Raw genomic sequence first — 25,725 nt, 5'->3', positions numbered from 1 at the left:
TTAACTAGCCTAAGAGAGAAAGAGGTTTTTAACAGGATTGCTGACAGTAGTGCAAGTAAATTAACAGATGCTCAAACCACGTTTAAGTCCAAAGTCTGGAAGCACTTCGGCTTTTACACCATTTATGGGGACAAACAATGTAAATAGAGCGTTTGAAAGCAGATGTCTATCAGCAGATCCCTAATATATCCACCGATAGACACCTGCTTTCAAACGACCTCATGAGTACCTGTGTAAGCGCTCGGTGAAGCAGAAATCATTGCCAATCACAGACATATATGTTGAACGCATGAGCATGGCCAATCAGAGGCGTTTAAGAATCCGTAAACACAGATGTTCCCAGGTTTAAATAAAAGAGGTTGGTACATTTTAAAAAGAACCAGGTTTATAAAAAACAAGCTGATAGGCCTAAATCTTTCAGTTTAAGCTTCTCTTAAAGCTTTAATGTAATGTTTAATGCATATTAAACATTTATTTTGCGCTTATACAATTCAAATGTTACATTTAATTTACAGAGAGATTTTTTAGCAGTTTGAACTCAGCCTTTTCACAGCCATTTTTTTTTCAGTTAAGCTAGCTAAGACGTGATGCATCATCATCACAGGATTGTCTAGCAATAGATTATCTGAGAATTGCTGTATTGTGATATTATCATATTGTGAGAATGTATCATGTATCGTAGTGATTCCCACCCCTAGTTTATTACAAATAGACTTGAGTCATGTATTATTCAAAGTTCTCAACAAACAAAATACAAGCATGTTTTTTTCAGTTAGAAACCAAACTATACAAAGAATTTGATTGAAAAGCACCACCGACACATGTACACATTATACACATGATGCTTTTACACACCTCTTCGGTTTGTAACTTTGCAAAACATTAGTAAACCAGCAAGAATCAGCCGATTTCCACATGCTTGCCCCGGATAGGTGACGGTCAGTCTCACGTCTTTCCGTTTGCAAACTGATTCATTTTGTTGCCAGCGGCAGAGGCAATTATGTCAGCTGAACGTTCTTACTCTCATCTCCCCGCGCGAAGTGACACACACCCACGTCCTCTCACTTGCTCCGGTTCAATAGTGCTTATTGCAAATAATTTTACTAATTCCCACAAGTTACACACCCACAAGAAAAATGTGAACCACTGATCTATATAAGTGGCGCACACATAAAGCCTCCTCTCAAACAGCTTGTGATTTGCAAATACCAAAATGAGTGGCTTACTGGCATTATAAATCATATACAAAAACGTAATTCAAAATGCCTGCCTTGGCGAGAATTAAGTTAAAACACTCAGTTTTGGAAAGTAAATAGTTGAGAAAGATAATGCAAGTTGTTTAACAATATATTGGATTCGTGCATAAACTCTTAAAGTGACAGCAGCCTAATATTCCTGTCATGTTAATAAAATAAAATCTCTCTCTGCATTTGACTGAATAACTTTTGAAACTTTAATTGTAAGCCTTAATCTATATTTATTTATTTTTTATAACGAAGAATATCCAGTGTTATTTTATATATGATTACTAATTTCTGTAGGTTTTTTTTTTTTACCGGAATACCAACCTACTGTTAAACCAACCATAAAAACTTAAAGCCGAGTTTATTTCATCTCTCTCTTTATTTTATTGTATGTATGTGTGCTGTTGTTTGCTATTTGTTCATTTGTTATTTTATTACTGAATTTTTACCTGTTTTTTTTTTTTAAATGAAAATAAAAGTAGACGTTTATTTAAGCTGTCAATTATATTCTTTACCATCACTCATTACCATCACACAATTACCACCACTCATCAACCAGGATGTTATTGTTTATTCTATGCATTTTGTTTACACAAGTAATTCAGCAAAATGCTTGCTTTAAGCTTTTTTTGGGGCCCTTGGTTGTGTTTAGAAAAAAACCTACCTAATCAATTGCATGGCTTGAAGACATGAATATATATAATTTTTAATTATGATTTTTGTTTTTGGAGTGTTTAGCTTTTATATTCTCTGATCGGTGGATTTTCTGAACATCATCATTGATAATGTAGTTTTATTTACCCCAAAATACGTTGCTAAACAAGAGTATTTTAAGTTGAAATAACGCAGTCTAAAACCTTTAACAAGCAAATACCATTTATTAACAACCTCGTAGCTCACAGTATTGTTGTCTTTAAAGGGGACATATCATGCAAAATCCACTTTTTTAGCCCTTAAATGCATTTTGTTGTATATTTGGAGTGTTTATAAGTACAGAAAAGATGAAATTATTCTCTTCTGGTGCTTCGTTTATATCTTTATATTCTGTTTGTCATATTTTTCAACCTGTTCAGATTTTTCTGTTGTCTATGACGTTTTTTGTGCAAGTGCGTCACCGTATTTGCAGCGGAACTGCCAAATAAGGACATTGACTACCGGTCCAAAACTTCCAGCAATCCGCCATTATTATTTCTCGCTCCGATTTTGTAGTCCGAGCTCAATGATGCAGAAGTTACGAGAGGGCAAGTCAAAATGTTCGGTTTTTGGATGTACGTTAGTGATCTGAAGCACTTCAAGGATTCCCACTTCAACAACCTCCGCCAGTATAAAGAAGGGTTTGCCAATTGACAATTGACTGAATGAGAGGTAAATTCCTTCCATCTTTGGAGACAACGAACAGAGCATTTCGATAAGCTGTAAATATCGTTAATAAAAATAAAGTACTTTACTTTCTTAAAACACATGGTAGTCATGGTTTAGCAGTACCTTTGTCTTACTTTGTTTTTGTTTTGAAGTAACGTTACACATCTGCAGTATTATTGTTCTTGAGTTTCATCAATGGTCATTTAGCTGCGTTGTTTTCTGATGCTTTTCTAAATGTATCATATTGTCAATACAGATTTTTTTTTGTGGTAAGATTAGACCGTAGTCATTTATCTTGTCAGTGTGCTTGTTTTAACAAGAGAAATAGTCGACTTTCAGTAATAACACAAAACAGTTAACTCACATTGTTTTGCAGGTTCGTCGTAGTCTTTATCAACTCGCTCGCTCTGGCTCGAATATGTAAAGCTTGAAGGACAAGTCTTCTGTTGTTGACATTTTATTAAAGTGTGAATAAAAATGTTCTTTGAAGGTATCGTATATAATCGTATATATATCTCTAATCAAACTACAACAATAATGGGCGAACGTGAGGAGTTGAACCGACCGTGAACTCATTGACCTCATTGAGCGGGCGGAGTATGACGCATCTCCTTTTTATTTAAAGGGGACGCATTGAAACGGGTCGCTCAAAGATGCACATCAGAAAAGGGGCCTGTGGAGCTATAATAATGAGGAATTCAGACCCAAGCATTGCAGTTATGTTTTACATAGACCACAACGGTATTATTTAGATGTAAAAATGAATGATTTAAAAGCATGATATGTACCCTTTAAAGGTTTATAGGTTATTAAAACATATATTTAATGGAAAAACTGAATTGAGTTTTTATTTCCCGGAACCCAACTATTGCACTCTTTACTATTACTGTTTTTGTTTGTTTGTTTGTTTCATCTAAATATTCTGAATATAAAATCCTTTCTTGGTTCCTTTAAGAAATGACATGAATAATATTTAAAATATTACAGGATGATTTGTTTCACATCTGGTAGCAGATATCCTAAAATATAGTTAGGAGTATAGTTATATAATAATATAGTTGCACCTATCATTTCTCCTTGCTCAGCATGTCAGCTTACACCTAACAAAATTTCATACCACAAGTTAAGAAAAGTATTGCGTTAGAGATATTGCTGAGTACTTAACGGCATCTCTTCTGTGAAGAGCAGTTGTCACACAACAAAAGTCTTTTCATTAAAGATTCAGCAGGTTTGGCCTTAACTAGAGGCATTAAATTCTTCAGACAACAGTGTTAAAAGAAAAGAAAAGGGACATGAGGAAAATGACCAGTACACCAAAACAATAGAAAAGCTAAGTATCAAGAATTACATTGCCATGAAAGTGATTCATCTGAGCTGAGCGCTAAAGTTGTGCCCGCGGGCTCAGAATGAAAACAAGAAGGCGTGGCTCGCCGAGTCTGTCATATCGCGCTGCTTGCTGATTGGCTATCCAGATTCCATCGTTTCCAGGAAACATCTCTGTGAGCCTAGAGCTTCATTCTACCTCTGTGCACATATAAGGAAATAACACGTCCGCCCTCCTTTTCACAGCATCCAATCAAAGGTCGACAGTAACATTTGTGGACGTAAACATGAACATGGAGAGAAGGAACCCAGTCACCGCTGAAAAATGACGCATTTCCCGACACTGCCCATTATTTCAAACGGATCATTTTGTTTGTTTAATGCATGTTCAACTAATATTCTGAAAGTACAGCAAGTATACTTTAAACATTGCACGGCCGCAGAAACACTTTGATTTCGGCCGTATTTGTACATAATAAAGTCACCCCGACTTTTTAGTACTCCAATGTGTAAGAATTATATAAGCTTTAAATAGCACAATAACAGAGTACATTATCACAGAAAAGTGGCCAATAAGACGTTCCTCTCTGTACCAAATGCAGGGCAAAGCGTGTGCCTGCCGAGGACGTAAAATAACTGTTATGTAATACCCTGCAAGTAACAAAATAAGCAGCATTTAAACGCGTATTACAATGATCGTCGAAAAGGCGGGAATACAAAGGAGATAGCACATCATCAACAATGCTTTTGAAGGAAAAGTGGCGCCAAACGACGTTTCCATCCACATCCACAGCCATTGTGCTTATACACACACACGGATGATGACAGTGACAGCTCAGCCCAAAACTAATACTGCACCATTATTTCATGCCATGCTTTCCGGTTCCTGGTCGCTACCAATATGTGGACGGATCAGCAGCGTATTATAATATCTCAAATAAACAACTGTAAAGTTGGGCCCAATGTAGTACAAAAATGTAGTCTAGACATGCCCCCCGCCTTTCTTTTTAGCATACCGAGCATAGATCAACTAAAACAACTGGCTTTCATACAAGACACCAAGCCAATTTAGGAAACCATCCTTAAAATCAAACATCCGAATGTATATAGCAAAAAACCGCACAAACCCTGCACGCAAACAACAATGCATATGTTTGTGTCAGTTTTTCTATTAATAACGCATGTTGCTTATAGTGTATTAGCCATTTTACCGAGTGACAGATGAATTTGCGCCAAAATACCGTAAAGTTTGATTGGACACACGACCTCTGACGTCAACAACAAAAGATATGGGAAGTGTCTTTCCCATTTTTAAAAAAGTTGAACTAATTTATTTTGGTGTCGGACATAAGCGCTATTAGATTATTTTGCTTGATAGCCTACCACCCCATCAAAACAGAAGAAAGAACAGTTTTTGGTCACGACCCACTGGTTTACAAAAGTCAGATATATAATATGATCTTGTCTGGAGCTAGTATGTGAAGTTGAGTGCTGACTGCTGAGATCAGGCGGACGCTCGCAAACTCCTCCTCAACGTACTTCTTACCACGATATACTTAATTACTCGCTGAGTTTTACGCACAACGCCACAATTTTCAACGTTAAATGACGAGCTTGTTAGCCCAAATGCAGCCTACAGTCGAGAAATCGAACAATAATATCACGGAACGACTAAAAACACGAGCAGAAAGGGGGAAATCTCCATCTTGAAGTCGATCCAGCACAGCTGTTTTCGGGATTCTCCATTTTGGCTCCGCTCGTGCCCAGTCATTATGTACGCGCATCTACCACACGCGAACATAAAACGCGTAAAAATTGACAGTGAGTGCTTTTAATATTGACAACGTGATAAAATTAGCATATTAGCTGCGACATCAGCTTTTTTTATCTCGGAAAGAGGGGGGAAAACATCGCGTCCTCGTCCTCCATCTTGCCTCTCAATTTGTGTTCCTGACTGTGCAGGGTAAGGTTAGCCCGCTAGCTAACTGTTTACCAATGAAAGGGCACACTCTATGTAACGTATATTCATTCGTGGAGCCAAGTACGCTAGTTTAAATTCCCAAGCAGCCGTGCGAGGTGTTTTTTATTAATTAAATACGGCAACGGAAGCACGGCGGCTCGTTTCGGATCCTGTCCCTCGCTTATCAGGCTAGCGCGGCTAACACATCATCCAAATAACCCTAAAGCCACTAATTTCTATAAATCTCTCCGCCATTTTAGCACTTACCCGATCCTCAGGGTCGATTCCGGGTTGTTTATAAGGACTTCTTGAAGAGCTAGATGGACTCCAGTGTCTTTAAAGTGCGTGTTCGCGGCTATTTCATGGATGTAGTTTGAAAGTGGCGGTCAGAGGCGGTTTTGGACACGCTCTTACCCCGCTTGCTCCGTTCGGTTTGTTGTTCCGATCACTCAGAGAGACACTGCTGGTATAGAGCTGCCACCTGGTGCTCAATGGAGAGATTGCAGTGAGCTCGAGTCCCTTTAGTGGTCGAGGCCCTTAGGTGCAAATCCTCAGTACAGTAGACGCTAGTGTCAGAAATTAAAGGGACAGTTCATCCAAAAACGAAAATTCTGTCATCTTTTACTCACCTTCCTCATGTTATTCTAAACCTGTATAAATTTCTTTGTTCTGTTGAACATAAACATATTTTAAAGACTGTTGGTAAGCAGACAGCACCCATTGACCTCCATAGTATTTTTTTCCTACTATGGAAGTCAGTCAGTCGGTGCCGTCAAACTTTTTTATTGTCATAGGACAATATTTACCAACTAGAATTGATTTTCATTGGAATTTTAAAATTACACTTTGTCCTATTCATATATTTATATTTCTGTAGGTTTGTCAAAAACATAATTATAGGAATAAAATTAACTAATTAAATAAAACAAACCTGACAGCTACAGACCACTAGTGTTTAGAAGCACTTAACCTATATAATATATAGCAGCGCATAAATGTATCATAATAATTATATTAATTGTCAAGTACACTGAAATGATGATCCCTATGGAAATTACATTTTGATATCTAATCAAGTAAATTGAGTTCTACTGCTGTGAGCATAAAAGCTTTTAGCCACACATTTACAGTTTATCAATTTTAAGTGACAGATGAAACAGAAAAAAAGTTCTGTTGTGAATTTTTCTTTATTATCATTTCCAAGCATAATAAAATTATTATTAAAAGAATTATGATCACAGAAAGGTATCAGAAGAAAAACAAGTTTGGACTGGTAAAGTTTAATCAACCTTGAACATGATTAAAATTCTAAAGCAATCATTATTTCATAATAAATAAAAGAGCAAAGATAAGCTACATTATTTCTTATTACATGATTATGCCAAATTAATAACCGGAAATAAATAGTTGATTAAAAAGTAGTCTACATAAAGGCACTATGATCTGAGTTTGTGTATTTGAGGGAAGCAGCTATACGGGGATACATAATAAAGATGTCTTTCCCTGCAATATATTACAATATATTATATGTTAAATAATGTAGTGTCCCTGCCTCGATCAAAAGAAAACATGAAATGTGCAGCGTGTTCTTTTCAGGTCTTAATGAAAAAATAAAACAATATTTTACCAGAGTTTAGTACATCTACAGATATATACACACACACAGCTTAAATCAAATTTTACATCTATGTGCATTTTTAGGAATGATTATATTCTGCCACTTTCAATGCACAACCCTGTTTCAATTGGAGTGCTGGTTTCTTTGTTTTTTTAAGCATTGTAGGTCTTGATCTTCTGCATGATGGTGGCACAGCAGATGGGACACTTGTCCAGGGATTCTGAACATTTTTGACAAGTGACCAGGTGTCCACAGGGAATAAAGACTATGCTAATGTCACTGTCCATGCAGACTTTACATAGTTTCTCCCTCTGGAGTTTCTCAAGTTTCATCATGGGGTCCTCTGCAGAAAATATGTAAGAAACAAACACAATGGTAAAACAACAGTAATAGAGTGGAGGAATAAAAAATAAATCATTAATAATAACAACAACAATTAATGGTTCTCTGCTTAGGTTATTAAGTTATTATTTTTAAGACTAGGATTAAACAATTTGTGTCGACTCGTATACGCAGGTTAAAGACTGTTATGCAAGAACATGACGCACATATCTCACTACTTGTCCCTTGCATACAAAACAAAGCACTTGCCAACTTTCTTAGGCACGTCACTGGCGCTCTCCTGTGCATGGATGTCTTGAATAAGAGCCTCCACTGAAGCATAGCCCTCATTGTTCTGACGTAACTTCTGGAGAACGCTCTCCACTTTGATGGGGTCAAAACCCATATCTACAGCCTTCTGTGCAATCTCTGACTGCAGGACTTTCTGTGCTGCTGCATACAAAGTGCAAATCAAATACACGTCTGGTGAAGACAGCATGTTCCCAAGCAGTTATAAAAACAGAGGTTATTCATTGGATTTGTACGTAAATTGAGCTCAAAACCTTGCCCTTACCTTGCTCGTGACTCGAAAAGCCATTCTGACTTGACCTCTGTAAGTCCAAATAATAAATATGTAAGGCTACATGGTTACAGTTAATTTGGTAACAATTTATTTTACAGCGTTCGTTTCATATTTACTATAGTAAGTACATGTAGTTAATTAATATTACTCTGTTCTTAAATGTATAATTATACTATGTAATGTAATAATGACATTTAATAATACAGTGTAACCTTTTTTTATAGTTTGTGTACTTACAATGTACTTAGTTACCCAAGGAAGCACTTATAATACTAGGTAACTACATGGGTTAAGGTTAGATTCAGGGTTAGTACCTAGTTAGAACCGAGTTATTGTAATTGATACAATGAGTACACGTGGAACAGGACTGTAAAATAAAATGCAAACTATTTACAGCAGGATCAAAGGGTATTTTCAAAGAACAATCAATAGGAATTCTATCAATTCAACTGAAGTACAAGTGGTTGTGTAAAAGATAGGAAATTACTCACTGAATGGACTCCATTCGGATATCTCAGTTGTATATTGCTGACATACTCTCCTCCTTTTTCTGCCCGAAGGAAACTGCAGCTGAGGGTCGATTATAATAATTTTACATTTAGAAAACACATTCTTCAATGTTTACCTCACATGATCTTTATCTAAAATACGCAGATAAATATTACATATTTTTTCAAATGTGTTTTTAGATTTAAATATCAGAAAAGATGGTAACATTTACAATAAGGTCATATTAGTTAAAGCATTAATGCATTAACGAACATTTAAAAAAAAGATCAATACATAAATGTAACAAATATATTGTTAGCGCACATTAAAGGGTTAGTTCACCCAACAATGAAAATTCTGTCAGTATTTACTCACCCTCATGTTGTTCCAACCCCGTAAGACCTTCGTTCATCTTCGTAACACAAATTAAGATATTTTTGATTAAATCTGAGAGCTGCATTACTCCTGCATACTAGTCCATAGGCTTCTTGAGGGATTGAAAATTGCCGGCCTCGAAAAGTTATTAAAGACATTGTTAAAATAGTCCAAGTGACTACAGTGGCTCAATCTTAACTTAATCAAACGATGAGAACACTTTTTGTGTGCAAAAAAAAAAAAAAAAAACTTTATTTCAACTACCCTAAGGGATTGAAACTTAACGGCCCTTTTCTTCCTTCTGAGTTCAAGAGATTTCCACAACGAATGCGCGTGAATTGCACAAGAAGTAGTAGAAAATGAACGCAATTCTCGAGCATGCGTTGTGGAAATCTCTTGAACTCTCGTCTCAGGCCCAGAAGGAAGAAAAGGAGTAGTCGAATAAAGTCGTTATTTATTTATTTTATTTTTTTCCGCACAAAAAGTATTCTCATCACTTGATAAACTTATAGTTGAGCCGCTGTAGTCACATGGAATATTTAAACATTTTCTTCAACGACTTTCTGGGCCGTCAAATTTCAATCCTTTAGGAGCATATGTAGCAGTGATCCACCTCTCAAATTTAATCAAAAATATCTTCATTTGTGTTCCGAAGATGAACGAAGGTCTTACGGGGTTAGTACAGCATGGAGTGATTATTTAATGACTTAATTTTCATTTTTTGGGCAAACTAACCCTTTAAATACACTTATGCATTAGCCATCATATAATGCACACTAAAAGTTAATTTAAACAATTTCATAATACTGTTAAAATGTAAAGCTAATCTCAAAAACAATATCCATTTTCATACTGCACATTATAATGTTGTGACACCTAAAATTGCATTTAAATGATTGATTGAATATTTTAATGGTTTTCCATTACCAAAAATCAATCAAATATATTTTTAAAAAGTATAGAATTAGTATATGCATTCGGCCATATGACAATTTTCAGTCAATTTTTTAACATTGGTGCATTCCAACTTTTTTGGTTGCTCTTGGAGCTTGACAGAACCAATTATTAATATTAACTTTAATTTTGTGCAAAAGAGCAACCAAGACATTAAGTTAAATACCTCTTTTTGCATTTTTGCAAACGTACCTCAGAGTCTCAAAATATGAAAAAGCAATTCACCCTGGATAGTGCTTGGCATGCTCCTCCCAAGGGTCTTCCTCAGGTATCCAGTCCTTCACTCCTCCTCCACATCTAAAGCAGATCACACGGTCTTGCACTCCTATATCACAAAAACAGGACAGTTTGTTCATTGGGTTCAAATAGAGGTCTGCAGAGATGACACATTTTTGTAGCCATTTCGCACTTCCATTGTTGCAAAGTAAATGGGTTAATTGAAAAGGTTTTTGGTTAAACGCCTGAAATAAGGTCTATTTAACACAAGCTCAAGAAGGGAGCCAGGGTGATACTATTGATTTTGGCCTTCAAAAATACATCATCCCTCCAGCACTCCATTCTCCAAGTATATCAAACAGACTATATAAGAGATTGAATTAATAAATGAACTGAATATGCATTTCTACATGGAGAAACTTAACACTAAGTTACCTGTGCTGTAGAAACCAGCTCTGGCCAGCCTCTCAGGATCTATGGGGTGTTGTCTGCCTCTGAAGCTTTCAAGACGCCCCTCATAAGTCTCCATGGAGGCCATACGGCCATTCAGCCTGGGTCGAGGTGTTGTCAGTGGCACATTGCCCGCATCATGTCCCAAGATGAAGAAGCAGTTTGGGTAGTGCTTTGCATGTTCATCCCAAGCATCGTCACCTTGCTCCCATCCTTCCAGAATCCCCCCACAACAGAAGCACTGCACTTTGTCATTTGTCCCATAGTAATACATCCCTGCACCCGCCAGGTCTTCGGCCTGAACCGGAGCGTCTGCAGGCCAGTCACTGAAAGTGTTCAGCCGAGCTTCCTCACTCTTCATGTGCGGCGCAGTGGGATAAATGGTCTGATCCACCACCCCTCCCGTGCGGAGGAGGAAATCTCTGGCTTCGGCCACTTCGTCGTAAGCAGGGCTGTGGATGAGGTTGGAGCTTCTCAAGCCGTGAGCACAGCTAAGGAACTTGCAGCCGGGAGATGCTTGCTGATGTCTCTTCAATGGGGTATCCCCTCTGTTCCAGTCCTCCACCGTCGCATGGCAGCTAAAACAGCACACCTTGTCCGCCTCGCCTGTGAAATAAAAGCCTGCACGGGCCAGTCGCTCCGCTGAAATTTCTTCAGAATGAGGGAAATGCTGGAAGGAATTCAGACGATGATCAATGGAGGACCATCCAACTTCACCATCAGCTACATAGTCGCCATCTTCACTCGAGTGTGCCATAGTAGCAGTAACAAAAGATCTGTCAAAATAAAAATAAAAAATGAAATATATATATATATATATATATATATATATACACTTAGCAGTCAACAGTTTAGAATAATAGAGTTGTTTAATGTTTTTGAAAGAAGTTTTTTATTCTCAGCAAGGCTACATTTATTTGATAAAATATATAGTAAAACCAGTACAATTGTAAATATTATGAAAAATTATTTGATGAATAGAAAGTTCAATTAACAGCATTTATTTGAAATGTTTTGGGGTTTTTTTACATTATAATTGCTTAAATTTGTCAATTTAATGAGTTTTTGTTGAATAAAACAACTTTTGAATTGTAGTGTAGCCTGGTTTGCACAAAAATATTAAGTTTATATAAGCAGCGCAACTGTTTTTCAACATAGAAAATAATGTTTCTTGAGCAGCAAATCATCATATTATAATGATTTCTGAAGGATCATGAGACACTGAAGACTGGAGTTATCCTAATAAATAAATGGTTTGTTTTTACATATTTAATCAGATAATTGGTGAGACTTCATCCAAAAACATAAAAAAAAGTTGAATTATTCCAAACCAGTAGTGTGTAAGTATATCATGAGCACAAGAAGGTAGAAGAAAAAAAAGAACAGTTAAGTATTGAACACTGCTAAATAAATATGTGTTTGCTCAGGTCAATAAGGCAAGTTTGAGCAAAAAGTGTTTCAGGAACACTTATCTGTTGCCATTTTGCCAAAGAGAAAGAGTTCATGTGTCATTTCCATGACAACTGTACATATCAAACTGAGTCACTGGAACAGTGTGAACATGGTGGGCTAAGCAGAACATTCCTTAGCTTGCATGAAACCGCCTGCATGTTGCATCTACCGGTACATTGTTTGTGCATGATTCATATCCACTAGTTCACTGACAGAACCTCAACGGATGTCTACGGATGACCTATTGGAGTACTAGGAATGCAAAAAGTAAGCTAAAGTTATTATTATTTTTTTAAATAATTCAAATTCATAACCATTGGGAGTTATTCAGAGATGCTGTCACTTTAAGAGCCAGAGGCGTTGTCAGTCACATGTGCACCGCACCTCTAGCATGTGTAGGGAAACAGAACACTTCTCACTTCTTCCTCAACCCACACTACACTGACTGGCATGGACATTACGTGCTCAAGATCATTACATCATTTGTACATTATGATTCAAACATCTTATGTAACCTTTTTTTAAAAACAAGGGGAATGCTGTATCTAATAATCACCCCTTGGTATGTGTATGACAATTAGCAACATTATCACACCTTCCTTCCTATGCATCATAACATACATCCTAGAGTCAAAAGACTTCAATGGCTAAAATTACACTTAAAAAGAATTTAAATAACATCTGTAAATCTAATGTAAAAGATAAGAAGTTATGCACTGTAATACACTATAGTATAACAAAATATTACAAATGCAATCGCCATAATGAAATTATAGAGAACACTATTCACACAGCTTAACCTGTCCAGTTAATTTCACACACACACACACACACACACACACACACACACACACACACACACACACAAACACATTTATAAATAGACCTTTATAATGTATAACATAACTCTCGCTCACACACACACCTGTGAGTGACCACCATATTAGACATATAGACGTATATAATGTAGGCTATTAACACACACACACTTATATATATATGGTCACTCAAAACTATGTGGCATTATTGACTCCATACACTCATACCATTCCAAAAGCCAGCAAGACCACCATTAACTGGTATGACCAGTCCCTTGGTCAAGATAGTCTACCAACTTGCACCAGCAAATGAGCAGCAACAAACTGTTCCCAAAACACAACAACAGTCTTAAACCTCAACACAATCACCCTATAAAACGAGACCCCATAACATAATGCCATGCGTTGTACTATACATCTTACACGGTTTCGGTTTGACAGTTCGTGATTCTCGGTAAATTTTGTCTTTAATTTGTCTCTTTTAGCGATCAACAGCAGCATCCCGATCAAGGTAGACTAGACAAAACATTCAAAAGGAGGGCGGATCACAGAGGGAGAGAGAGAGAGAGAGCACAGTGGGACTTTGACCTTAAAATGACAATCAGGCTGTTGAGATAAAGTACAATAAACTAGCGTTAGCATTAGCTAACATTCTGTTGTGCCATACACCTCGGCGTCTGCTTACCTTCGCTCTGGAAACACGTTATTCAGGGGTCATCAACTTCAGTACTTTAAAAACTGCAAGCTGCACTCCGTTCTGCCCTTAGACGAAGCAGTTAAAATATTAGGAAAAGGATACGCAGCAGAGGGTGGAATTTGTCAATGGTGACCACACGAAGATCTATCTCATGAATATTAATTTGGTAATATGACGTTCGTATAGCTTATTGGCTGTAAAGGGTAGCTTGACGTCCAATGATTAAGTTAATATTCATGAGCTAGACTTAATGAAAGTAGACAGTGACAAAGATCAGAAATTTGGAAATTTAGAGGTTATCTTTTTTGATTTCGCTCTCTACACCAACTTCCTGGGACTTTTGCACCGTGTTACGAGAAAACCAACCACGACGTTTTTCACTTTGCCCGTAAACTTAACTATTTCAGAGTTATAGAGAAATTGTTTTTATTGTAGGGAAAATCTGAATTGTAGTAAAAATGACCATACACCATATATTAGCTACTTTATGCATGGCACAATGTTCATTAAAATCTGAAATGAAGGCTACAGGCTAGCTATGAGACCACATTTTTGTCGTGTCTTTCACATAGTTTTGTGGAATCCGTTCTGTTTCAGTTATGTAACTGTAAATTTGCACTCAACAACCTATACATTCCCACATTCAAAAATGTTAATATTATCTTGATTATTATCTCTTTACCAGTGCAACCTGTAGGCTACTGTTAGAAAACCAAGAGATATGAATAATCCTCTAATAATCTTCACTCTCTGCTGCCCCTGAACAGCTGCCCTTTATGTAGCGATAAGCAGAACTCCACAAACAGAGACAGTGTATAAAAAGTCTTTAAAATGTAAAGACAGTAGCCTAAGTGACATACATCTTATAAACAAACAAATGAGGAAACATGAAGCAAAAAGAATTAGGTTTTTTTTTTTAATGTTTTTTCTTGAAAAACAGAATTTCTTGAATAGTTTATTATCTGGGTTACATCTGTGAAGTGTCTTCACACAAGTCAAGTGTGAGAAGAAGCATTTCTATGGAAGAAATATGAATGACATTCTTGAATTCCGTTACAGCCAGTGAAAATTGTTTATCAATGAAACTGTGACGGACATAGAGATGGAATATAGATTGAAGGGTGGGAATCAGTTTTTGTATGTTGGTATGAGGATATGGTCCCACGGTCAGCTGTGCATGCCAACACTTTCAGTAAAAAAAAAAAAAAAAAAACAGCAACATTTTAGGTTTTCTGGGAATGAACTTAAATTTACAGTACAAAATTATATATTTCATTAAATGATATGTTAATATTCCATTAAGTAACAAAACCTATTTATGTATGGATAATACAGGTGGTGAAAGAGACACAATGAATTAGAGTCCATCACAAGTAGCTTTTTCACAAGCTAATGTCAATTAGGTTCCCAAACTCAACTACAATACATCACCATGGTAAAACACATGACACTTAAATTAATGTACATAATAACAACAATTATTTAAACAAAATACCATCAAATGGAAAATGTCACGCAGGTGGGGATATCAGTTTACATTTTTTTTACATAAGAATATGTAGATTTAAAAGAATTCTGTAGCCTATTATTGTGCAAAATGTCCCAACAGATCTATTAGGTCATAATGTTTTTCACAAAACACAATATATATATATACACTCTAAAAAATGCTGGGTTGTTTTAACCCAACTTTGGGTCAAATATGGACTAACCCAGCCGTTGGGTTAAATTTTTACATTACATTTTTAACCCAACATTTCGGGTTTGTCCATATTTGACCCAACATTGGGTTAAAACGACCCAGCATTTTTTAGAGTGTATATATATATATATATATATATATATATATATATATATATATATATATAAATGAATATAAATGACCCCATAATAATGTTGTATATGAATCAAAATGGCCATCCCCTAAAATGTAAGAAGAGCAGTGGATTGATAGAAATCTTTTTACTACTGACATATTGCAATGGGGAATTATGCCAAACACAAGGTTCCTGTCTGTGTAAGACATCTTTACCACTACCCTATTTACCCAGTCAAGCTGACAAGTTGGTGGTTGTAGCGCTGCACGTCATGCATTCATAAAATCCATGTGTGGTCAGTTCCTTTTAGTAACTTATAATGTTTAACAGCAGCTAATGTGGTAAGAGGAAGTCTGTCTGAATACATCTCTATATTGAAGTCCAATGAAGATGAAGATGAAAAGTGAATATTTATTATATAAAACAAGCACAAATAATACCGGACGCTGAACTGAGTGACTACATTACATTTGGTGAATGAACTCAATGACAATGAACTTTAAAATGAGCCAGGCCCGTTTGTTATAGGCCTACTGTTGCTGTTGAATTTTCCTGTATAATAAATTAAATGAATGAATGAATGAATGAATGACAAACATGTGACAACTATAATTCATCTATAGCCATGGTAACAAATGATGAGTGGAAAAGGGAACTGAACTGAAGAGAAACAAACTTAAACTCCCTGAAAATTAAACTTAAAGGGATACTCCATTTTTAGTTTCTTGATTATTACGCAGGAATTAGAGTATAATTCCTAGTCATATCAGCCTAGAAAATCGCAACTTTACATTTTCCGTCTGTCTTAGTGCACGATGTAACTACAGAAGTGTCAAGTTTTGAATAGGAAAAATAACAAAACACTTTGGTCATTTTTTTAATGAGAAATGCTAATGGTCTTGTGCACTTCAATGATGTATGCCAAGCTAAAGTGGTACAGCCAGAACCGGAGATCGGCTGAATGGATTCAAAAAGGGTAAAACTCAACAGTTTAGGGGAGTTGTAAAATGAGCGTATTTCCAAAAAAGTGGAGTATCCCTTTAAGGTAAAGATCCATCAGTGGACAAGTATTTCACCCGGCCTTAACACTATGGGCACCTGTGAGGGATTTTATAGAGACATGGCACTCAAAGATGTCATCCTCCTGGAGTTTAACAAAATATATATAAGAATTAATCATGAACTTGTACACTCAATGTCAAGAAGGGTCAGAACAGTAGTCATGGAGTACTTATGTACTACTATAGTACATATTTTAACACATTTGTATGGAAGAAATGTGACTGAAACTGACATTCTTGAATTTCATTTTAGCTGCATTGTCTCTGTTGTTCTTACTGTCTCTTTTTTGTTTTTTCCTCTTTCTCTCCTTTAGGATCGGTGGTAACGAGGTGCTGTTGACGCTTAGACCAAAGAAGAGATTCAGACTAAATTTCCCAGAATTCCTCTGGAGGCATAGCTCTCTCTGTCACTTTGATTGCTCTAGATTGTTGTGCTCTTCGAAGAAATGGTTCTATTTAGAACCAGAAATGGTTCCATCTCCCGCTTCATATATGGAACTCCAAAATGGTTCTATGTAGAACCATTTTTTTGTGGTAAAGGGTTCTATTGGCCGAAGTATGGAACCCCAGGGTTCTAGATAGAACCCAGGGGAACCCTTTTTTTAAGAGTGTATAGAACCTTTTAGGGGTTCCAAATACGTATCGCTGATAGAACCTTTTCTTCTAAGAGTGTGTGTGTTAGGCCTGTGATTTTTGTGATCTCGCTGGTGGTGTTTAACAGAGTGCCGTTAATTGCTTTTGCTACAGTTTGATCTTTTGATAACATCAGTGGTCCCTATTGGTCCTATCTGTATCACATCTTCATTATTTAAGAAGCTGTAGGGAGTTTTGCTCCCATTTATTTTGTAGGCCAAAAGGCCTCCACCTTTTCTCCTGTTTATTGGTTAGGAGGTAGGAGTATGTCATTGAATGTTTTGTTTCTTTTATTTTAATTCAGAGAAGTTCGTTTTCTTGTGGGGAAGTTAGTTTATGATTGTTTATTGTTTTAAGCATTAGCTCACCCCTGACTTTTTTTTTCAGCCCAGATAACAAGAATAAAATGGGTAAATATGAATCATTTGTTTGTCATTTATGTTCCACCATGACCTAAACCATGGGTCCGTAACAATACCAGAGAAAGTTGTGTAACAATACCAGAGAAAGTTGTGTATCAATGAAACTAGTGATAGTCACATATGTGACATACAGTAATTCAGATGGAATGTAAAGAATGGACAGTTGGATTCTTAACCAGTTCATGTATTTGTTGGTATGGGAGATATGTTCCAACGGTCAGCTGTGGTTTCAACACTTTAGATAGAAAAAAAACGTTTTATGGGACTGAACTTAAATTTACAGGACAAAATTATATATTCCATCAAATTATATAATGCTAACATTCAATAAAGTAATAAAACCATTTTGAACTTACAATCAAGGAACCGCTGGATTTTTACTATTGCTCATTTTTAGATCATGTTAGTTAATACATTAACAAATGTTAACAAATGAGACCTTATTGTAAATTGTTACCGTTTTGTCCCTGTTATTTTGAACGTTCAGCATCATTAGTGTAATTTTATACAATTCCTACAAGCTGTAACAGAATGTTTGGTCAGAAATCCAGTTCGGTAATGGTCAGAAATCCAGCGGGAGCAGGATTACAGAAACAATTCCCATGCAGGGCTCAGGACAGCAGGAACCTGGGATCAGTTAAACTTCACGGAGCACATTGCTAGAACTGCCTGGTCCTGTGGGTCTGCCTTATACAACATTATAGGAAGATCAAGCCATTACTAGCATGCTACACAACCCCTTGCTCAAGCTCTTGTTGGCAAGACTGTAATGCTCTCTTGTCAGGCCTTCCATCATGTCAAACCTCTGAAGAGGGAACCTCACATAAACTTGCACTGTCTGGTTTTCAATCTGGTTTTAGGAAACAACATCGTACAACTACGGCAGCTTTAAAAGCACAAAATGGCTTCATAGAATCTGTGGACAAAAGCAAACACTGTGCAGCCTTAAGCCCCATTCACACGGGATAAGTATGACCTGGTGAGCTCTATAGTCAATTGTAATAATTGCGGAGGTGACCCTAATCCCGTGCGAAACGGCCATATTACTTTACAAATTACAGGCATGAGCCCTATTTGCATGGGATTAGTATTACCTGGTGACCTATACTATAGTAATTTGTAATAATTGTCGAGTTTGTCTGTGGCAAATCGGCCATGTCTGTAATTTGTACAGTAAAAATTCCCCCGCAAATTATGTCTAAAAAATGCTGGGTTGTTTTAACCCAATTTTGGGTAAAATATGGACAAATCCAGCCATTGGGTTAAAAATGTAATTTATAAATGTAACCCAATGGCTGGGGTTGTCCATATTTTACCCAAAATTGGTAACAACTCAGCATTTTTTAGAGTGACACTCGCCGAACGAGGTCCTGATAATATTAGTCCCATGCGAATTGGCATCTCTGTGTTTTGGCCGGATCGTATGTCAATTTTTAAAGGTTTTTGTTTCATGTGCGCCTTTTTATCCATCTTTCGTAAAGAATGGAGGCTGGTTTGGAGTGTGTGGATAGTATTGTTGGTGCTGGGTCATATATCACAACTAGGTGATTATATAATTAACTAGGTGATTATATTGCTCTAAATTCATTAGTTTGCAAGCTTAAGCTCAAAGTATTTTTAAACATTTTAATGAAATTAAATATTTAATTCATTGTTTTGTCAACTGTGTTACAGACAAAAGTGGTGTCATAAAAGACATGAAGGACCACACATATGATAAAAACAATTGCTCGAAAGTTCTTGAGTCTATTCACCAGGGGTTTTGAGGTTGCCTGTCTGATTTAAAATATGGATTTTAAACTGAATAACATAATTCAACATAATTCTCCATTACACTGAATTTAGAGTTATTAAATGTCTTTATGTAATACTGTTCATTCAAGATATGTCCTTTTTATCATTTGTATTACATTTTAGCCTACATTTAAATATTTATGACACAAAAATCACCTTGAACATGTCCCCTTGAACATTACCTTGATCAACTTGTGTTTTTTTTTTTTTTTTTTTTTTTTTTTTTACATTTTCTCTACATTTTTGTAGATATAGTATCTTAAGTAAGTACACAAGACTATGTGGTAACACTTTAGAATACGGTTCCTTCGTTAATGAATAACTACACAAGAACCAATAAGTAACACAATATTAATAATCTAGTAACTATTATTAACTAACAAGAAACTCTGATTAACAATTAAGTAATAGCACACAGATGAAAGTGGTAGTTCACTATTAACTAATCAATAAGTACTATTTTTCGAATGCTTCCAGGGAACTACTGAAGGTTTATTAACAATCTAGTAACTACTATTAACTAAAATATACTCTCAATAATGAATTAAGTAATAGCTCACAGATGAAAGTGGTACTTCATATTTCTATTGGAATTACTAATTATTTGGATCTATATTCTAAAGTGAAGATAATGGGAACTAACTAGTAACGACTCAAGTGTTACGACATACAAGTACTAAAGTTCACCAAAAATCTCAAATGCTTGAATGACTTTTGTGTTTGGTTGCACAAATCATGAATAGATCATGTAGTAACACTTGAGTCATATTTTGTGGTATACATCTTCATGTAACTTTTGATTCATTTAATTTATCCTTGCTGAATAAATATATTTTTGTCTTTAAAAAAAGTTTTGAATGGTAGTGTACAAAATCAAATCAAGATGAACATGTCTATGTAATCATTTGTGTGCCCTTTTACAGTTTTTCTCAGTTGCTTTGGTGCATTTCTCACATCACTATTTACAATTGTTGCATGCAACAGTTAGTTTAACATACACAACATTTAGTCATTTGTACACATCATAGTAGCAGTTCCTCAATCCTTACAACAAATTGCAAATGCTTTCGGACATGCCTCAATTGCTCTCATACAACTCGCTTCTGTTTTATAACATTATCATTTGCTGTCATGTCATTCAAAATTAACTATACTTTTGAATGCTGAATAGTCATTCCATATAAAACTAATAGTCCTGATTACATTGTTTGAGTCATCACAAAAATGAACTAGTTGTCAAAATCTGTCAAACACACTTTGCACCAGTCTGGGAAGAGTGAATCTACAATATAAGCAGCTTGGTGTGAAAAAGATCAACTGTGGGAGCAATAGTAAGAAAATGGAAGACATACAAGACCACTGATAATCTCCCTCGATCTGGGGCAACACGCAAGATCTCATCCCGTGGTCAAAATGATCATGAGAACGATGATCAAAAATTCCAGAACTACACGGAGGGACCCGATGAATGACCGGCAGAGAGCTGGGACCAAAGTAACAAGGCTACAATAAGTAACACACTACACCGAGAGGGACTCTAATCCAGGCCTGTCTAAAGTTTGCCAGAGAGCATATGGATGATCCAGAAGAGGATTGGGAGAATATCATGTGGTCAGATGAAACCAAAATAGAACTTTTTGGTAAAAACTCAACTTGTAGTGTTTGGAGGAAGAAGAATGCAGATTTGCATCCCAAGAACACAGAAACAGCACTTCTCTAGTGGAGATCAGCATGGAGGAATGGGCCAAAATACCAGCTAGTGAAGACTTACAGGAAACATTTGACCTTTGTCATTGCCAACAAAGGTTATGTTACAAAGTATTGAGTTGAACTTTTGTTATTGACCAAATACTCATTTTCGACCATAATTTACAAATAAATTCTTTCAAAATGTGATTTTCTGGATTTTTTTAATTTTTTTTTTAAATTTTGTCTCTCATAGTTAAAGTGTATCTACAATGAAAATAACAGACCTCTCTCATCATGATGTTTTATTAACCAAGTTCGGGAGAAGCACGTTCAGATAATTAACACGAGTGGACAGCAATCAGCAATCAATGATAAGAGGGTACATATAGACTCAGCAGTCTTACCTCAATCCATTGACAGTTTGCAGCATCCCTCCTTCACACTCCTAGTTCTCCACACTCCTCTTTCTAAAAGTCACTTACATACGGGGGGAGTACTCTGGGTTCAGACAGAATTCCGAGCTCGGGGCTCTCCCTCCGGACAGCACGCCAAATACGCATTGAATCTTACTCACTCAAAATTATATGCAAGTGTGAACTCGTGAAATTCTAAGAAGGAGAACTTGCACAATCAGTGGCTGACAAAATACTTTTTGGCCCCACTGATATGATTTTTTTGCATTGGAAAATATTTACAGAGTAAAGCGTCATAATGAACACACGACAAAGCCATTTATTTGGCTATCTTTTTCATAAACAATGGTGTCAGGACTTTTCATCTTGACACTGACACTTTCATTGGCATGAATACTTGCTTTTGAAGAATCCATTTTGACCAAGTGACACGCTTTTGCAGGTTATCAATAGGTTTTGCAGTTTGTACTATTGTTTTGAGAATTGCACCATGACATCATGACTGATCTCATGAAGTAGCGCATGTATGACACGGCAATTCGTATTTCCATTTTTGGCGTGCTATCAACACACATAATCGCTTTTCAGCGTGTTTATAAACGCCGTTGACTTAACGTTACTACTACTGTATATATAAATATATGACTTACCTCAATCCCGTCCCTAAACCTAACCGTCACTGGGGTTAATGGCATTAATGACCATCCTAGGAAAAACAAAGGTCACTCCCCAGATGTAGATCTACATTTTGCTTCGTTTCGCTCGGACATTTGACGGCGTGTACAGACACGCGGAATCACTCGGACGTTAATGGCGTAGACATACACGCATACACACGGATAGCTCAAAATGCGTCGAGATAATACGCCACTTGACTCGAAATTGGAAATGTAAATAGTGATGAGAAATGCACCAAAGCGACTGAGACAAACTGTAATACAATACCCAGATATGACTGCACCAATCACCTGTATTCAATTACAATTTATTTCCCATATATAAAAAAAAAAAAAGAGCATCGAGATGGAAGAACACATTATGGTCGCGTGACATTCGCACACGGACACAAAACTAGAAATTACATTAAGTGACTAATCAATGAAAATATCAACTTTAGGTTTAACAGAAATAAAGCATTCATGGCTGAACTAGATAAAAAATAAATCAGAATGTTATGTGTAAGCCTGAAACTCATGTACCAAATAAAAAGTATGAAAATTGACTGACAAAACAAGTCATGAGCTTTTTAACTACCATAAAGAGAATGCTGATCATAATGTTGTTCTTCAGCAGACATCTTTAAAAGCATTTTTTCTACTGTGTTTCTTTTAAATACCCTTACAAACAAGTATTCATCATACTTGAACAGCAGCTTAAAGGACAAGTTTGGTATTTTAGTGTAGGCTTTAAGTGTAAAATACTGAACTTGTCCTTTAAAAGCTGCGTGGCTCTGTTTCCACTCGGGATCCTTCAGCCCTCTACTATCCGTTTTAACATAGATCCCAAGCCACCTTTAGCCACTTGTAGAGGCGTCATCTTTTCCTTGTTCTCAATGTAGATGCTGGCACCATGTTCAACAAGGAGTTTAGCAGCCTCTGCTCGGCCCTCATCACATGCAAGATGACTGAAAAAAAAAAAAACAATGAAAATAGTTCACATAAAACAGGTCTGAGGAGGTCTCTATACATAATTATAAGCAATAGAGGAATAATAACACTAGGGGTTCTGCACTACTTACAGTGGCGTGTTTCCTTCTGAGTCTTGAATGTTGGTAGAAGCGCTCTCGTTCAAAAGAAGCTGAATGAGTCGGTAGTTGCCTTTAGAAGACGCTCTGTGCAGAGGTGTGGATTGCAGTTTATCTGTTGCATTAGGATCTGCACCATTTTCCAGCAGAATCTGGGCTATCTGTTAAAAAGTAATATTATTAATATAAAACGTTTAACAATCTTCAGAAAGATTTTATAAAATAATCTAATATAACTTTGAGACAAAAAAAAGAGTTGGCAATAAATGAATTTAAAATTAATATATATTTTTTTTTTCACAATTTTCAGAAAAATGTTATGTAGTCATTTACTGTAACTCTTTCATTAAAAAGAGCTGGCAATATATTAATAAAAAAATAATTTTAATACAAAATGTTTGAAGATTTTCAGAAAACAAATCATGTAATAATAATATAACTTTGATAAAGAACTGTAAATAAATTAATAAGTACAATATAATATTAACAATTTTCAGAAAGATTTTATGTAATAATTTAATATAACAGATTCAAAAGACCTGGCAAAATACTAATATAAAAATGCATATAAGATAACAATATAAAACATTTAACAATTTCCTGAAAAAAAAAAAGATGTAATTATTGAATAAAATAAAAAGAGTTGGCAATATATTAATATAAGATAATAATATTCAAATGTTTAAAAATGTTCACAACAATTATGTGTAATAAATGAATAGAACTTAAAAAAATAGCTGGCAATTTACCAATATAAAATAAATAGAAGTTAATGTAATTTAAATGTTTTTACAATTTTCAGAAAAACAAATGTGTAATATTTTAATATAACTGATAAAAAAATGACCAGGCAATATTAATATAAAACAAAAGATCAAAATTAATTAATTCACAATGTTAAGAAAAAGTAATTATTTAATAGAACTAAATTTAATATAATGCATGTGTCATAATACCAGTGCCAAAGACAAAATTCTGCTCTGTGACAAAGTTAAACCAAGTTAAAGCTAAAGCATAAACTATACTCTGAAAAAAAAAAAAAAAAATCTGGCAACATTCATATGAATATATAAAATAAATATGAGATCAAATTAATAATATACAAGTTTCACAATTTTAAGAAAGAGCTTATGTAATAATTGAACCCTCTGATGAAGATAAAGAGCTGCTCTTTTACAAACGTCAAATCTACCTCATATCGATCTTTAGATGCAGCGTAGTGCAGTGGCGTACAACCATTCTGGTTCACAGAGTTCAACTGAGCTCCTTTGGATATTAAGGATCTGACTATTTTTTCTCTCCCAGCAGAAGCTGCTATATGAAGAGGTGTCCAACATGCCTGGAATTATATAACATGGTAAAGATCTCCACCAAGAGGATATGCAGTGAATGACAAAGTATCTATTATCAAGACATTTAACTACATAATATTGATGTCATGCATTAACTTATAAATGCATTGAGCAGTAATAATAATGATGAGGGGTATAAAACCAATAACATTCACTGACACAGTATATAAGGCTTTTGGAATGTCCCATCATGAAACAATGCTGACTCACATCATCTTCGATATTCACGTCAACTCCAAGCTCCAGCAGAAACTGCACGATATCCGCATGTCCAGCTGAACAAGCCCAGTGCAGAGCAGTCCTGTTGTCCTGTATGAAGCAGCAACACAGCATATTATTACTTAAATATCTTAGACTCAATGGAAAAACTTCAATATAGCATCATGCTAACTGTGCAACAGCACCAACACTTTCTCACTTACCTGGTCTGTTTTCGTCGCTAGTGCGCTGTCAGATAAAACAAAACCTTTAAGTTCTTCAAACTTTCCAGTGTACGCTAAATTACAGATTTCAACATTAGATACGCTTCCCTCCATCTCATCTCAGACTTTGGGGAGCACCAGTGTGACAATTGACTTACTGGTCCCGCCCAAAACATACAAGCTGCAATGTCATTGGATAAAACAACTTACTTAGGTGCCGCAGAATGGTGCCTGATTAAAACAAATGAACAAAAGCCGAGTTGCTCAGTCGTTTGTTGGTTACATAATAGCTGTATGATTTTCTTTAGCCAATATAGCCATGTTCTTTATATTTAGGACTTTACAGGGTTGTAGATGACTTTTTTTTTGTTGAAAGATATATGTTGTTAATTATCCTGAAAATACTGTACATTTGTTTAGGCTTTGCGTTTTGCATGTTGGTGTAAAATGTAAAAACGTAAAATGTAAAACTATGAAATCCCCACAGGCTTACTGTTGTGGGAAAATGTAACGTTA

General features: G+C 35.8%; 3 protein-coding genes across 6 annotated transcripts in view; all 3 read right to left on the bottom strand.

Annotated features, from left to right (window-relative positions):
• The window catches only part of stag2b (STAG2 cohesin complex component b), a 29,611-nt gene extending 23,304 nt beyond the window's left edge, over positions 1-6,307 (bottom strand). For both annotated transcript variants that reach the window (XM_039648689.2, XM_039648688.2), the window contains exon 1: positions 6,157-6,307. The gene's annotated coding sequence lies outside the window, so the exon portion shown is untranslated. The remainder of the gene's footprint in view (positions 1-6,156) is intronic.
• Positions 6,308-7,057: 750 nt separating this feature from the next.
• xiap (X-linked inhibitor of apoptosis) lies at positions 7,058-14,025 on the bottom strand. Of its 3 annotated transcripts, none has more exons than XM_039648473.2 (7): positions 13,851-14,024; positions 10,881-11,671; positions 10,455-10,554; positions 8,903-8,981; positions 8,403-8,439; positions 8,099-8,281; positions 7,058-7,850 (listed from the first exon to the last, which is right to left on the bottom strand). In XM_039648473.2, the coding sequence occupies exons 2-7, from the start codon at positions 11,650-11,652 to the stop codon at positions 7,660-7,662; spliced, it is 1,362 nt and encodes a 453-aa protein (XP_039504407.2). In that variant the 5' UTR covers positions 11,653-11,671; positions 13,851-14,024; the 3' UTR covers positions 7,058-7,659. The 3 variants fall into 3 exon arrangements, with proteins under 3 accessions (XP_039504407.2, XP_039504409.2, XP_088990954.1); XM_039648475.2 differs by having other exon boundaries at positions 8,099-8,278; XM_089134828.1 differs by having other exon boundaries at positions 7,751-7,850; positions 8,056-8,281; positions 13,851-14,025.
• An 8,618-nt stretch (positions 14,026-22,643) lies between these two features.
• Positions 22,644-25,376, bottom strand: psmd10 (proteasome 26S subunit, non-ATPase 10). Its single transcript, XM_039648450.2, has 5 exons — positions 25,210-25,376; positions 24,998-25,096; positions 24,628-24,774; positions 23,430-23,596; positions 22,644-23,315 (listed from the first exon to the last, which is right to left on the bottom strand). Exons 1-5 carry the CDS (start codon positions 25,321-25,323, stop codon positions 23,162-23,164), a joined length of 681 nt encoding a protein of 226 aa, XP_039504384.2. The 5' UTR covers positions 25,324-25,376; the 3' UTR covers positions 22,644-23,161.
• Positions 25,377-25,725: the final 349 nt, after the last annotated feature.

The sequence above is a fragment of the Pimephales promelas genome, chromosome 9 (assembly GCF_988280905.1).
Source record: "Pimephales promelas chromosome 9, fPimPro1.hap1.1, whole genome shotgun sequence".
NCBI lineage: Eukaryota > Metazoa > Chordata > Actinopteri > Cypriniformes > Leuciscidae > Pimephales > Pimephales promelas.
This window is presented reverse-complemented; position numbering and strand designations above follow the sequence as displayed.